This window comes from Arachis ipaensis, chromosome B10 (genome assembly GCF_059453495.1).
Source record: "Arachis ipaensis isolate K30076 ecotype BB chromosome B10, ASM5945349v1, whole genome shotgun sequence".
Classification (NCBI taxonomy): Eukaryota; Viridiplantae; Streptophyta; class Magnoliopsida; order Fabales; family Fabaceae; genus Arachis; species Arachis ipaensis.
In genome coordinates, this window is record NC_142435.1 from 62,344,992 (window position 1) to 62,361,596 (window position 16,605).

Consider the following 16,605-nt stretch of genomic DNA (forward strand, 5'->3'; position numbering starts at 1 on the left):
CCTAGTATCTTGTATTCCTTCCCCGCTCTTTCTGCTCCTTAATCCATGAAATCAATCAATTTTCCAACTCACTACTACTGTACTCTTCCCTTACTATATTATTGCACACGCCCTTTTCATCACTTTCCTTTCTTGTTCCTTAGTTTTCAATTCATCTTTTCTTATTGTTTCTACGTTATTTCGGGTATCGTACTCTATCTCATATGCACGTGAATTCTCGATAACATACATCCCGCCTAAGAATTTATCCTTCTATGCATATTTGTATTTGCATAAGCAGATCATTTATAAATACCGAAAATATTAAAAAGACAAAAAAACAAATTTATCTTATTTAATATTAATTAATTATTATAATAATTAATAAATATAAAATAAGACTAATATTAAGTAATATATTTAACTTTTTTTTAAGTAAAATATTAAAAAACTAATATTTTTAGTGTAAAAAGTAGAGAGTTGGTTAATGTTAATTTAAATATAAAATAACAAAAAGAGATAAATATTGGTTATTTAATATTTTCTTTCTGTTATATTTATCTTATATTTAAACTAATATTAACAAATTTTTTAATTTTTAATTAAAAGTGTGGATCTTTTAGGCTTTTAGCATTTTTTTTGAGAGCACAAAGTATAGAATCTATGAACACATAAATTAATATAATTAATTTGTTTTCATATTACACATAATGTATATATATATATATATATGTTATATCAAAAATAATATTTTCGACAAGATATTATTAAGCTCTTTGACAAGTCACTATTCGATAAGTTTAAAGTTCAATGATTGCCAAGTGCAAAAAATATTGCATTATCGATCAACTTCCAAGTACAAATTGAAACCTCTTTGGAAGCGGTTAAGAACTCAACTACGTACTCTATTAAAATTGTTACTCGATAAAATTTGGGTTGAAGTCATTTTGTGTAGACATCGACAAGAAATATTCGATCAAAGATAGAGGTGTGTCCTTGTCATTTGGTATCGATGTCGACGAGAAAGATTCAATCAAAGATAGATGAGAAGCGTCAAAAAGCTTGAATATTTTGGTATCAAGGCATCAAATCAATAAGGAATTGTGGCATATTAAAAGGATATGGTCGAAGACACAACTAGAAAATGGATTAATACAGACAGATTTATAGACAGATTTAGTCTTTATTACAGACGAATTTTTGGTTACCGACGAAATTACCGACGGATTTTGTCCCTCTGTAAAAGCCTCGTCGGAAATTATTTACCGACGGATTTTTTTTACGGATTTTTACCAGTTACCGACGGATTTTTTCTCTGTAAATTCTCCATCAATTTCCCTAAGACGACGAACTTTTCGACGGATTTTCTGTCGGTAATTACAGATGAATTTTCCGACAGATTTTCCGTCTGTAATTACAGACGGATTTTCCGAAAGATTTTTTGTCTGTAATTACAGACAGATTTTCTGACGGATTTTCCGTCGATAATTACAAATGAATTTTTCAAACTTTGAATACAGACAGAAAATCCGTCTATAAATTCATGAGTAAGGTAAATTTTTTTTTATTTTTTCATAGCAAAATACACCCTTTTTCATACAAAATAAATATAAATTTAATAAATAAATTTTTTTATCTAATTTGTATTCGAACATTTATAATATTTCAAAAAATAAACAAATTTATTGTATTATCAAACTAAAAGAAAAATATTATAAACAAGGAAGCCAATATAATTCAAAAAATAAATAAAGTGTATTGATACATCAACTATAATAATAAATAGCAACTATACATCAACAAAATGTGTTGATACATCCTTAGTCCAGATTGTATGAGCAACCTTGCATAGGCTTCAACAACCAGAGCATTGCGCTTCACCAGCGACATAACCAAACCCATGTGAGCATTGGTTTGAGTGGACTTTCCCTCCAATGCCACAGGCCCACAGCAACATTCTGGCAAACCCTATTGACCATTTCACTCGAAGCGAATCGCCAATTATCTGAATCAACCAGGGCCTTTAGGCAAAGTGCAGCACCAGAAGTTAAACTATCTTGGGAGCTAGAGAGAGAATCACAAAGAGGCTTGCAAATGGAATGAATAATTTGTCTCTTTTTGTCTTCCGGGGCTGTGGGTTCAATTCCATATCTGGCAATAGCCAGAACCACTTTCGAGCAAGCCTGGTGAAGAGGGAAAGACCCTGCACTTGAAGCTAAGGTCTGAACTATGGACACCATAATGCTGTCTATCATGGGGACAATCTTGACTTGATGAACCCTAGCAAGAACCTCATAGAGTGAAATTGTGAATTCACCAGACAAAGAGCCGGTTTCTTTGGTCTGAGAAACTTTTGCAAGAAACACAGGAATGGCCTTGCAATCCAAATCCTTAACATATGATTTCAAAGCTTTCATGGCAGATTTGCGACTATCTGGATCTTTGTCAAGATTTGCCAGCTCTTGCTGCATCACGGGGCTGAGATTCTTTTCCATTACTGAACTCTGGAACCAAACATCTACAAATATCAGCAAGTAGAAATGATAATAATAATAATAATAATAATAATAATAATAATAATAATAATAATAATAATAATAATAATAATTATGAAAAAGAGGGTCAGAACAACGACTCTTTTTTTTCTATTCCAACAATTATCTTGGTAAAAGAAACATAAATGAAACAGCAAAGAACAAAAAGAAAAGCAGTAGGAAAATGAAGCAAGAAAATAGTAATCACCTGAATTTGAAGAAGAAGAAGAAGATGATGATGATGCAGAGAGGATGGCTCTGTGTGCGTGTTTTGACACACACAGTTATGTGAGCTGAATGGAAGGAAGAGGTGGCAACGAAAGAGAGTGAATGAGGTGTAAGAAAATAATGGAGAAGGTAAAAGAGTCTGAGAACAAGTGTCACTATTGAGAACATGGAGGCATTTTCTTGCAGCGAGTGAATAGGGCATTTACTTATGTGTCAAGCACTGAAGTTGATGATATTGTTGATGTTCAAACCCCAATTCTTTTCTCGTTGGTAAGTATATTCGAAAGTTTGTAATATTTCGCTGACAGATGTTGCAAGAGCATTTTTCATGAGTCATGACCTTATTTTGATTCTTGGATATTGATAAAAGCTGAAAACCTGCAGGTTCATTCAAAATATTTGACACCAAAATTGAGCATTTGTCATCAGGTCACTTACTCAGTTACTCACTACCTAACCTTAATTCAATCTTTCCTTTAACACCAAAATTGACCTAACCTTGTAACCTTACTGTCTAGAAGGTTCAATTCCTAATCCCGAACATGAAACTAGAACAAAATTAGTTTCTTGCCCAGTCTGCAGTGTAACACACAAATAGAAGATATTGGAGTACATTTTGATTTTTATTATGAGAGGGTATATATGAAGTAAAGGTTGGGTAATATTATGAGTACAAATTAAAGTAGACCATACGCCAAATACGTAAAGTACATATATAAATAAATATTTATGTATACATCAAGAGAAAGAGTGAAGAGACCACTCCACTTTAAGTTTTGCTGCTCAAAATAAATGGGGCTGGATTATTAGAAGCAGCTCAAAATAAACCAGGACAGCGATGAGTGTCAGTTTGATTGGGTTTATTTCAGTTGAAAAAAGTACATGCGCGTTATTAACACGCCTCATCTCTAACTATAGCAGTATTAATCAAATTATCACTGTCACTTTTTAAAAATAAAAATCATTAGATGAGGACACGCGACACCAGGGGCCACACCCTCTATATACGACTATACCTCGCTACCTCACTACTCTCTGCAGTAACTTTTTCACTATTCTCTTTTAGTAATTCACTTGGTAATTGATAGGTGTATATTTTCCCATTCAGTTAACATAAACAATTTGCAAACCATCTATCTATATAGTATGTATTTTTTGGCTAATATATTACCAATATAAAGCTACTTTAATTTGTTCATGATAAATGTTCCATAACAGATTTGACATTATTATTTCACAAAGCGCATGTAATATAGATCCCACTTAATTCCATGTCACCTAAGATAATGTAAATGGATTATATATCTTTACATTATTATTGCACCACAAAATGCTTTTTTGCACTTATTATTTTTTATTGATGCTATTTCATCCAATGGCCAACAGTAGTCGAGGTTTTATTCGGTAGTAATTCATTATTATTTATTCATCCAAATCAGAAATACAAAACAAAATAATTATTTATTCGGTATCCAGTACCTGTCAAGAGTGGAACCTAGAGGTAGAGAAAGCTTTTTGGACAGTTCCACAAACCCTCCTCTAGTGAAGACATACCCTAAAAGTAACAACAAAAGAATATATAGGGTCAAAACTTGAAGGAAAATTTTTGGAATCCCTGTTTACATTAAAAGTAGTAGCGTATGAATCTTCTCTTGTAAGCAATACAGCCAAAAATCCTAGCTAAAAATATTCATTAAGATCCACCATACCTGAGAAAACAGCCTCTCCATTCTCAGTGAACTCAAACTTAGCATCCATCCCTCCATCATATTTTGTGGCAACTACATCCTGGAAGTAAGTTCTTTGTCGAACTTCCCAACCATCCAATGAAGACAAAGATTTGAATTTGGTAATCACAAGCTTGCTTTTACTGCTTTTACCAGCATGCAACTGGGCCAATTTATTGTTGTAATCCTGAAAATCAAACATAAGCACTGATAAATAAACCACATTAGAGAAGACATGCTTGCATACATGCAACACCTTGGCATAAGGGAAGTGGTTTTAAGGAATTGAGTCACACCTGAAATGCTTTACAGAGATTATAAACTCCTAGATGATCAACTCTGAAGAGATCACCTGTAATGGTAGAGCGGGCAGTAGCACAATAGATTATTTTATTACAGCCTTCTATAGCAGCCTTGAGGGTTGCTGGATCGCCAACTTCCCCAATCACTATCTCAACCGACCTTGGGAGCATGTCCACTACCTCCTGATCTGCTTTCCTTACCAAAGCCTTTAATGCAGAAAAAGAATTAACTGAAGTCATGAAGTAGAGCAAGACCAAAAAATAGGCCAAATCGAATTAAAGTAGACCAATTATGCTGGACAAAATCTAAAGCAATTATCAGCAATGATATTCCACATGAGTGTGTGATTTTATAGATATTGATCCACATTTTCCTTGTTTTGCCCTCATATTATACACATATATACAAACATAAACATTGCCACCTGTTATCTGTTTCTTCGTTTTGACTCAATACATATATCATACATTACTAGCACTCACTAAATGTAATGGATAACATTAGATAGCAGATTGTATGAGTTAGAGATATATTATATGTACTCACCTTTGTCATCCACACCAAGCCAACACATCTTTTCTACCATTCGACAGGTGTTTAGTAAGGAAAGCTTTTGCAATCCTGAAATGAATGTAAAAGAAGTTAACATAGCTTCAATAATGTAGAAACTATATTACAAAAAAAAAATTCACAGATAATCCAACATATGTTCGCCTCCACAAAGAAAATCATGAATGCAGACTCGAATAGAAGGTCGATCATCAAATTACAGTGTAACTATTAAGATGAGTCAAGTAGCTAACCCAAACTAATACTGACAAAATATTGTAAACAATTATAATTCAGATTCAAACAAATCATAGTCCTCAATCAAAAGTTTGAATTAGAAACTAAAAAAGAAACTGAAAAAGCACATAGATCACAATAAGCAATGAGAAAGCACAGCGATTACGATAAGCAAAAAAAAATCATATGAATTTTGAGTTGAAGTCTGGGAAAAATATAATGCTACCATTACAAAGATCACCTTGAATTTAGAATGCTTGATAATAGGAGCATCACCAGTGGCTCTCCGATGAACAACCACTGCCACAAAACCAAAACCCTAGTTCACGCACCCTATCGGTTCGAACAAGGGGAAAGAGAGAGGTGGAACCACGGCTGACGGTGGAACCGATTTTGGTCACCACGGAGCTAGGGCTTGCGCGAAGGTATGCGAGCCAGAACTGAGGGGGATAAAAGGAGAGAGAGGCGCGGCGGTGGTGGAGCTTGAGCTTGCTTTGTTCTGCGAACGAGAAAGAACGAGAGAGACAGGGGTTGTATTCTACTGGTTCAGTGTTTAAAGAAGAGGAGAAGAAGAAGGTAGCTGCGGCGGTTAGAGTGGCCGGCGGTGGCGTTGTGGGTGAGGAAAGGAGAAGAAGAAGCTCGTCGGCGGTGGCGCTGTGGGAAATGCTAGGTTTGATTTCAGAGCTCGGGCATGAACTTAACCCCCAACTATCATAAACCTAAAATATTAATATTTTTGACGGAAAATTTTAAATTACAGACGGATTTTCCGTCTGTAATAATTTAATAAAACGCAGTGTTTTGTTCATTTAATTACAGACAGATTTTCTGTCTGTAATCATTTTTCATGAAAAAAAAAATTAGTTTTGCCGACGGAATTATCGACGGATTTTCTTTTCCGTCTGTAATTTATGCTAATTCATTTTTTTTGTTTTCCGACAAAAAATCCCTCTATAATTCCGTTTGTATTTCCGTGGGATAAAATCCATCGGAAATATCCGTCTGTAATAACTAATTTTCTGGTAGTGAGAGGAGGTTGATATGGTAGAGAGCGGAGTGTCTTTGGAGGAAACGACTATTGACGAGACAACTGTATATCGCGATGTGTCAAGAGAGGATTAGTCAAATGTGTCTATAAATAGGGAAGCAACCGAAGAGCAAAGGGTTGGAATTCTTCTTCCGAAAATACTCTCACACGCTCACATCCCCAACGACTTTCTGAGTCTATCACGAGTGCATTTTCTGTTGGGCTCCTTCCATTATTTCTTTCATTGTTCTTTTGAATTCTACACTTTAAAATTATGCAATTTACTTTAATTTCAAATTTGGATTCTGTCATTTTATATTTTAGAATTTGTTATCATTTTCTTTTATTTGCATTTACAGCAAACTTTACATTCAGTTATTTCAATTTGCAAGTTAAATTGATTTCTATTTCTTTAGTCTCTTTAAAAGAAAACAACAAAAAATATCTTCTTGTTCATGAAAAAAATGGAAGACTTTGATGCATGATAAAACTGGTACTCACAAAAGAGTAGTTTTTGCTCCCAGATAATAGATATCGAACTGACGATCAAATATTTGCTAAAAATTTGTATAACAAATTGGCACGTCCGGTAGGACAGTTTTTCGTTTATTGTGTCAAAATTATTTATCTTCATAGTGTCATGAATAAAATTAGGAATAATTCTGGAGAAAGCATGGCCCAGTTTAATGCAAATTCTGGGGCTCCTGGGTGCAATCCATGACCTAGAATTGCACTAGTGCAAAATCAATCACTAGTAACTACAAGGTGGCCCCCATTTTGGTCTTCCTCCTATAACTACAATACCATTAGTAGAGAAAAATTGTGTGCCTCCCAGTCGATTTTGAAGTACCCTAGCTGCAGTAAATAACCAACTATCATTCTTTTTTTCTAACATGAGTCAGGATTATCAAGGTTGTTTGACATCGAATAGTATAAGATTGATGGCTTTTTTTCGACAATACATAGGTGAAAGCCATCATAATTTAGTAAATTTGCTAACACAACAAATGACTACCATTTTAAATCCTATTACAACTGATAGTAATTTAAAATATGATCAATTGGTCAGACAAGTTAAAAGGATTGCTAAGATTGTCGAGTATGACGAGGGGCATGATAATCCCCAAGATGTAGTAGATTTTGAAAATGAAGACACCCCACAAGATATGTAATAACCCAAATTTTTATGCCAACACGATGTTTTTCGAAAGATGTTATTTTCAGCAATTAGTTTTATTTTGTCGAGTCAACTTCCAACTCCGAAGTAAAATAAATAGTAATATAATCTTATTATTATGTTATTTATTTATTTCACTTGCTCTAATTATAATAGAGTTTAGGAAATAATAATATTATTATTATTAAGTTCGATATCCACCGATATAAGTAAATATCGATACTCTTTGATGGACTTAGAGTTGCTAATACTCCATAATATACCATTTATCATTTAATTATTAATATCATTTATATTAGTAACTTATATATATTTGACCCTATATATTATTATTTGAGTTTTAATATATGCAGTTTTCATAATTATCCGTTTAAGATATTTATAATTTGAATCGCTGACTCAATAGCCCAAAAATGCAACACCCAACCCCCATGTGTCACCAAACCATATTAGTCATCATGATCACCATTAATCATCATCATTTGCATCTCATTCAATGAAACCACAAAAGAAATAAAAAGAGAGAGAATGTCGTGAGTGAGAAGAATGAGAAACCATGGCACCAAAAATCTTCTGAACCTGATTTCTTGTGATTCGTAACTCCCATAAAAAATTGGAACCGATTAAAGTGTTCGTATCTTCCTCCTCTTCACATTGATGTCACTTTCTTCAAAAAAAGTCGACGGAGAAGCCTGGTGCACGAAATTGTAATCACACTTTTCACAACTCCGGTACAACTAACCAGCAAGTGCACTGGGTCGTCCAGGTAATACCTTACGTGAGTAAGGGTCGATCTTGCGGAGATTGCCGGCTTGAAGCAAGCTATGGTTATCCTGTAAATATTAGTCAGGAGATTCAAATGATATGAATGATTTTGTTTATGAAAAGTAAATAACATGAAATGAATGATACTTGTGATTCAGAAATGAGGAACAGGTTGAGGTTCCGGAGATGCTCTGTCGTCTGAATCTCTGCTTTCCTATTGTCTTCTTCTCCAAACACGCATGGCTTCTTCTATGGCCGGCTGTATGTTGGTGGTTTGATAAACCCCAGTTTTGTGGTTTATCTTGTGCTTAATTTGGAAGATTTTATCAACTTTTCTTACATTTATTCAATGAAATAGCATGATTTTGTAATTCTCTCCAAATTTGTGCTTAATTGTGAAAACATGCTTTTTAGGCCTTAAAATAGCTAAATTTAACTCACTTTAATTTAATTCGATGCCTTGATATGTTTGTTAAGTGATTTCAGGTTTAGAAGGCAAAGATTGGATTGAAGGAATAAAGGAAAACCATGCAAAGTGGGAGAACTCATGAAGAAATGAAAGAATCGCAAAGTTGTCAAGCCTGACCTCTTCACACTCAATCGACCATAACTTGAGCTGCAGAGGTCCAAATGAGGTGGTTCTAGTTGTGTTGGAAACTAACATCCAGGGATTCAAAATGATATAAAATTTGCCATAGTTGCTTCGCGCTTAAGGACGCGTACGCACACTGTACGTGTACGCGCCGATGGATCAGCGTGATTCACAAAAGTGAAATCGTGGCCAGCGATTTCTAGCTATTTTTGGGCCCAATCCAACTCATTTTTGATGCTATTGACCCCAAGGATTGAAGGAGGAATGAACCAAGTAGTCATAGTTTAGTTTTCATCATGTTTTATGGTAGAATTCTAGAGAGAGAGGCTCTCTCATCTCTCTAGATTTAGGATAGAAATTAGGATAAAGTTAGGTTAATCACTCTCAAATTTCTCTTTCAATTCTTGTTTTGATTTCAATTCTCTTTATAATTTAGTGTTCTATTGTCTTAATCTTCTTAGTTTCTCTTGTTAATCTCTTGTTTTGCTCTCTTTTATGTTGATGAACCATTGTTGGATCTTGATTTCTTTTAATGCAATTTTATGTTTCCATGTTTCTTTTATGTTGATCTTAAAATGTTTTCTCTAGTTTTTGAGTAGTTCTTTTTACTCTTGGCCTAGGCTAAGGGGATTGAGTGATCTTGAGTCCTTGGGCTTCATTGAATTGATAATTCTAGAACCCTCGGGGATCAATTTGATAACCATTGACTCTACACTACTACTAAGTTAATTAGTAGCTAGGTTGGGACTTATGGATTGATGTTGATCAAGCCAATTGACGTACTTGATAAGTTGAATTTTGTGTGGTCTAGAATTCACTATTGAGAACTAGAATTCACAATTGAATTATCGTTGCAAGTATAGTTTCTAATCCAACAATAGTCCTTTCATACAAAAGATTGTTTGTCACAAGTAACAAACCCCTAAATTTATAAACCGAAGTATTGAACCTCAGGTCGTTCTCCCTAGGAATTACAAACAAATGTTCTTGTTATTGGTTATGAGGTATTGTTTGGGGTTTTTGGAATAATAGGCAAGAAATATAAATGGCAAAGGAAATAAACTAACAACTAACAAAGCTCTTGGCAAGGTGTGAGAACTAGAAGTCCTATCCTAGTTATCCTCCTCAATTGTGACCACAAATTATCCATTGCTACCACTTAGTTAACCTCTAACCATGGAGGAAAGTCAAGTAGATGAATTAACTTGATTCCACAAGTCCTAGCCAACTCCCAAGGGAAAGACTAGCTTTAGTGGTATCCAAATCAATTAGCAACATCTAATTATCAATCAACAAGGGAATTAGATAACTCAAGTGTCACTAATTACTCCACCTAGGCCAAGAGAAACAAAATCTACACTAAAATCCAACCAAGCATTTCATCAAACACTTGGAAGGCATAAGAGGAAAGCAAAGTAAATTGATAACAACAATGAAATCTAACAACTACTTATTGCAAGGAATTAATAACAACAATCAAAAGAAATACAATTATTATGAATTACCTCAAATTGAATTGGAAGAAAATAGAAGGAACAAGAGTACATCTACAATCAAGCATAGAAACAACATAAAAGAAATTACAACAAAAGAATAGAGGAATCATAAATGCAACAACAAAGAATTGGGAAGAAGAAGAAGTAGAGAGCATGAATGAAAACCTAGATCTAAGAACTAATCCTAATCCTAATTCCTAATCCTAGAGAGAAGTGAGAGCTTCTCTCTCTAAAAACTAACTTTCCCTCCAAAACTAACCTAAACTAAACTAAAGTGTGAAAGTATCTAAAGTATGTTGATTCCCCTTCAATCCTTGGCTTAAATAGTATCGAAAATGAGTTGGATTGGGCCCACAAGACTTTAGAATTCGCTGGCCATGTATTGCTTTAAGTGGGTCATATGGCAGCAACGACGCGTGTACGTACATTGCGCGTACGCATCACCATACGTATAGCAACTATGCCAAATCTTATATTGTTTCGAAGTCCCAGATGTTATCTTTCCAACGCAACTAGAACCGCATTATTTGGACCTCTGTAGCTCAAGTTATGGTCGTTTAAGTGCGAAGAGGTCGGCTTGACAGCTTTTGCGATTCCTTCATTTCTTCATGAGTTCTCCATTTTTACATGCTTTTCTTTCATTCCCTTGAACCAATCTTTGCCTCCTAAATGTGAAATCACTTAACAAGAATATCAAGGCATCTAATGGAGTCAAAGGTAAATCAAGATTAAACAATTAAGGACCTAAAAAGCATGTTTTCACTCTTAAGTATAATTAAAGGAGAATTCACAAAACCATGCTATTTCATTGGGAGAAAGGTTGATAAAACCCTCTAAATTCAACACAAGATAAACCCTAAATATGGGGCTTATTAGTACTCCAAGCCTAGGAGTAGACATTGCGTACTTAAGGCTTTAGTGAGTAGACCTAATGAGCTCGGTTCCTTATAATTATCAATGTATAGTTTGTAGACAAGGATGGTGATCTCAATTTCCCATGTCCTAGCCAAGAGTTCTTTTCCCTTATTTTATTAGTTCTTGTTATTTTACTTTCTTGTCATTTATTTTCTTGCAAAAATATAAAATCAAACCCCTTTGTTTCTTCATAGCCAATAATTGAGCACTTCATTGCAATTCCTTGTGAGACGACCCGAGGTCTAAATACTTTGGTTAATTCTTATTTGGGTTTGTTACTTGTGAAAACTCAAATTTTTTATGTGAGAATTGTTTGTTGGTTTGGAGCTATGCTTACAACAAAGTTATTATTTCTATAAGAAGAAAATCTAGACCATCAACTAATTCTCTTCATCAAAATGGCGCCGTTATCGGGGAATTACAATGGTGTTATGTTATTGGCTATTGTATATATGGTAATATGCTTCTTTGCTAGTTTTTGCTTGTTTTAGGAGTTAGTTTTTATTAGTTCTTACTAGTTTTGTTTTTATTTTCTCTTGCTATTATGAATTCTCACCACTTTGGCTATGAGTTTGGTTCAAATTATGTTGTAGGAAATGGGAGCTACAATGAGGATGTGCATCAAGGATGGAACAATCAAAGATGGGAGGAGCCTCAAGGGATTGATCAACCTTCTTGGCAACAACAACCTCTGGATTCTTATGGGTATAATCCTAATCCTAATGCATATCAATCTAATGGATGTGGTGACCCTTATTGTGATTGTCAACAACCACCACCATATGCCTATGAACTACCTCCTCAACATAATTTTGAACCACCTTACTCATAAGCCCCTTTTCACCAAACACCTCCATATTACCCTAATCCTTACCCACCATACCAACCACCTTATGAGCCATATGAACCATATGTAGAACCACCCCAATTCCACCACCAATACCCTCAAGAACCACCACTTCACTATCCTTACCAAGATGAATCACCTCCCATGTATGATAACTTTCAACCACAAAATGAATTCCCCGTTCCACCACAACCCTCTATGGAAGAATACCCATACCCATAAATTCAAGAGCAATATGATCCTACTTATACTAGCCAAGTGGAACAAGAGCCAATGGATCGTCTCAAGGAAGCAATGGATCAGCTTCAAGCAATAATCCGTCAAAAGGAGCAAGAAAAAGCCCAAAGGATGAATGAAGTTATCGAGGCTAACCTTGCCAAAATTAAAGCCGCCTTGGACTCACGGGACTCATGCAACAAGAAAAGCACCTCCACGGATGAATGTGAGAAATCAACCGAAGAGTAGAGTATGAATGAGATTTTAGAATCCCAACATAAGTACAAGGAGATGGGGTATGTCTTGCAACAAGTGGAGGAGGAAGAGATTGTTGAAGAAGAAGAAGTGGTTGAAGAGTTAGAGGAAGTTAAACAAGAGGTGGATTTCAAGCTTGAGAACACTTCCACACCAAGTGATATTGTTGATGATCTTGTGGAAGTTGTTGAACTTTCTTCCATTGAACTTGAAAATGATGTTGAGGAGGATAATGCACAACCTCGAAGGCATAGTATGAGTGATAAAAGATTGGAAGAGGTTGATCAAGAGATGGATTCAATCATTGAGAATTTCTTATCTACAATTGAATCCTCTCCTATTGGGCTTGAAATTGAGATCAAAGAAAAAGATGCACAACCTTCCATGCCGTTGGTAAGCAATGAAGAAAAGATTGAATTGGAAGGAAGCTACCAAGAGGAAGAGGTTGAAATTGTAGAAGCTTGTGAAGAGGTGGAGGTAGCCAAGAAAGACCACAAGGGAATGGACCTCGCAATGGCTAAGTGTGGGGAGGTCCCCCTTCCTAAGTCACCATCCAACACAACATTCAAATGGGTAAAATTATTATCCCTAAGCATTGCTTTCTCACTTGAATATGGTTTGATTGAAAATGATGGTCAACTTAGAGCTCTTTGTGGAGTTAAGAGTAGGAGAGAGTTGTGTAGTGGTTGAAAACATCACTCTAAGTTCATGATGGTTGCGTGCTCAAAGTTGAATAGCAACGGTTGGTGTAGAACCAAATTGCATGGGTCTAGGAGAATGTTTGGATGCTTAATTGAGAATTCACAAGCCTTGTCACCCAAATTTAACTATGGTAGTCAACGGGAAGATGGGTGCAAGAACAAGGTTTGGGACCCCGGTATTCATTTCATGAGCGTTCTTCTTGCAAGTCTATTTGAACTTCATTTTGATATTTGAATTGGTAGGATTCATGAGTCGTCATATGACCTTAGCCCTACCCATTTATACATGCTCTTGGAAGATTGATTTATTTTTTAACCAAGTAGGTAGAATCATTTTGCATTTAGTTGCATTCATATAGATAGATGCATTTAGGTTATTTACATTGAATAAATGTCCATACCCCTTCTCTTATCCTTCTTGGTTTAAGCATGAGGACATGCTTGGTTTAAGTGTGGGGAGGTTGATAAACCCCATTTGTAGGGTTTATCTTGTATTGAATTTAGAGGATTTTATAACCTTTCACCCACATTTATCCAATGAAATAGCATGGTTTTATAACTTCTCCTTTAATTGTGCTTAAGAGTGAAAACATGCTTTTTAGGTCTTAAAATAGCTAAATTTAATTTACCTTGATTCCATTAGATGCCTTGATATGTTTGTTAAGTGATTTCAGATTTAGGAGGGAAAGATTAGATCAAGGGAATGAAGGAAAAGCATGTAAAAATGGAGAACTCATGAAGAAATGAAAGAATCGCAAAAGCTATCAAGTCGACCTCTTCGCACTCAATCGACCATAACTTGAGCTACAGAGGTCCAAATGATGCAGTTCCAGTTGCGTTGGAAAGCTAACATCCGGGGATTCGAAATGATATAAGATTTGTCATAGTTGAATCGCACATAGGGGTGCGCACATGCACAGTACGCGTACGCGCCGATGGTGCCACATGATTTACTTAATGCAACTCGTGGCCAGCGAATTCTAAAGCCTTGTGGGCCCAATCCAACTCATTTCTGATGCTATTTAAACCAAGTATTGAAGGGAAATTAACATACTTTGATCATTAGTCATAGTTTAAGTTTTAGGATTAGTTTTAGTTAGAGAGAGAGGCTCTCACTTCTCTCTAGAATTAAGATTAGGTTTAGACACTACAAGAAAAACACCCATTCAGGTACACTTAAAAAGTGTAGCCAAAAACGAAAAAAAATGATGCCTTAGGAAAAGGCTACGCTTTTTAGGCTTCGGAGTCACTTTTGTAGGCGATGCCTATACTAGTGTTGTCTATTCTCAAAGGCTACACTTTTCTGTATCAAAGGCTACGCTTCTGGCCTTTGAGAATAGGGTACGCTTTTTAAGTGATGCTGTTCAGGACCTAAGGCTACACTTTTCAGGGCTACTGCATCACTTTATAAATGTAGCAAATAGTATACCTATAGCTACTCTATATAAGTGTAGCCTTTTGTCCCTCATTTTTTTTAAAAAATTTCTGTTTATATATATATATATATATAAACAGAAATTTCTAACAATTTTTTTATCTAAAATCTAATATTTGAGAATATAATTATATATATAATCCTGTATTTTTAATTAAATTAGTTAATTATTATAAAATAAAAATGAATACATATATAATAATACCATACAATAATCTTTAAATAATAAAAATTATACTGAAACAAAATATAATCATATAATGAACCAAAAATATTGGGATGATCATAATTTTGAGTATTCATACATCTCAAACTAGAATAAGTATACTCATATAATGCACTTAGAGTTTACTACTAATAAACTAGGAAAAATCAAAATATTATATCATATAAATGTATCTTAGCTTCTAATAAAAGACATCATCATCAACCATACATCTTTCAATTTCCATATTCGTCAATAAACCATCATGATAAGCATCTCAATCTTCACTCGCATCTTCAGAATTATCTTGCATAATTATATAGAAAAATAATTATAATTTGAAAAAGTACAACAAGAAAAAAGTAATTAACAGATTAATAACACATACAATATCCGAGCGGCATAGGATAATTGAAATTACTCTTCTTTTCATATCACCAAAAACATAAAATAAGAAACAAAACCATACTATGCTTGAATAAATAATTAAATAAACCAAAGTATTTTGCTTTAAAATAACAATCATATTCAGGGGATACTATAAGTCACCATAAAGGACATAACTAAAAAACGGACTAACACAACTTCATACTAAATGGGAACTAAAATCAGAAACTCAAGTGCATTGTGCAAGTGACAAGCAGCGCATAATAACATTTTTCTTCCTTTTTATTTTAACATTATAAGAAGCTCAAACTTTGCATGAAATTACATAATGAAAAAACAAAACCAGAAAAATTAGAAAAACTAGAAAAATTACAGCTTCCATCCTGATAACAATAATAATAAAATTACATAATGAAAAAACAAAACCAGAAAAACCAAATCACAGCTTCCATCTTCTTCAATTTCAGTTCAAATTAAAAAGATTTGGCATCCTCCTAAGTTCTAACAAATAAAAGTTTTAAACTCAACAGTAGATATTCAGAATCCTAATTAACAATTAACAATATATAAACAAATATTAGGGAATAAGAAAAAACTGGTCATACCATATTTATGTTTGGAATATGTGTTGATCCATGAGCGCTATTTGCATCAATTGGAGAGTGTTGGGCATCTTGTAACAAAGCTTCAATTTCTTCCGGCCTCATTCCAGGTTCAGATCGCTGAACTAGTAACTTAATCATATTTCGCAATCCATGAAGGTCAGCCTCTTGGTGCTGCTGTTTGGCCTTCATGTCTCCAAGTTCAGCCTTCAAAGATGTGACTTCCTCTTGGTGCTGTTGCTTGAGTTCAGAAATTTTTGCATACTTTTTTAAGTCACTTAGTGTAACTGATCTTCCATAGCACCTAACCCGACCTGGTTGTTCTTTTCCAAATAAAGACTCAAAAGCTTCCTCATCTGTTTCACCAGCAGCTTGCCGGTTTTGGAATTCATCCTAATTAAAAGAAACATTTGAAATAGAATTAGTTA

The 16,605-nt window shown here is 34.5% G+C and overlaps 2 protein-coding genes and 1 pseudogene across 2 annotated transcripts in view; all 3 read right to left on the bottom strand.

The window, feature by feature from the left end:
* Positions 1 to 1,749: 1,749 nt before the first annotated feature.
* LOC107620704 (protein SINE1-like) lies at positions 1,750 to 2,474 on the bottom strand (annotated as a pseudogene).
* Positions 2,475 to 4,198: 1,724 nt separating this feature from the next.
* On the bottom strand, positions 4,199 to 5,010 carry LOC110268239 (protein HIGH CHLOROPHYLL FLUORESCENCE PHENOTYPE 173, chloroplastic-like). The gene is made up of 3 exons (XM_021114135.2): positions 4,765 to 5,010; positions 4,451 to 4,655; positions 4,199 to 4,296 (listed from the first exon to the last, which is right to left on the bottom strand). The coding sequence occupies exons 1-3, from the start codon at positions 5,008 to 5,010 to the stop codon at positions 4,199 to 4,201; spliced, it is 549 nt and encodes a 182-aa protein (XP_020969794.1).
* An 819-nt stretch (positions 5,011 to 5,829) lies between these two features.
* Positions 5,830 to 16,605, bottom strand: part of LOC110269232 (uncharacterized) — a 29,435-nt gene continuing 18,659 nt past the window's right edge. Inside the window, exons 5-6 of the mRNA XM_088491868.1 lie at positions 16,181 to 16,570; positions 5,830 to 6,276 (exon numbers count right to left, since the gene is read on the bottom strand). Of these exons, the coding sequence (XP_088347994.1) occupies positions 5,830 to 6,276; positions 16,181 to 16,570 (837 nt within the window). The remainder of the gene's footprint in view (positions 6,277 to 16,180; positions 16,571 to 16,605) is intronic.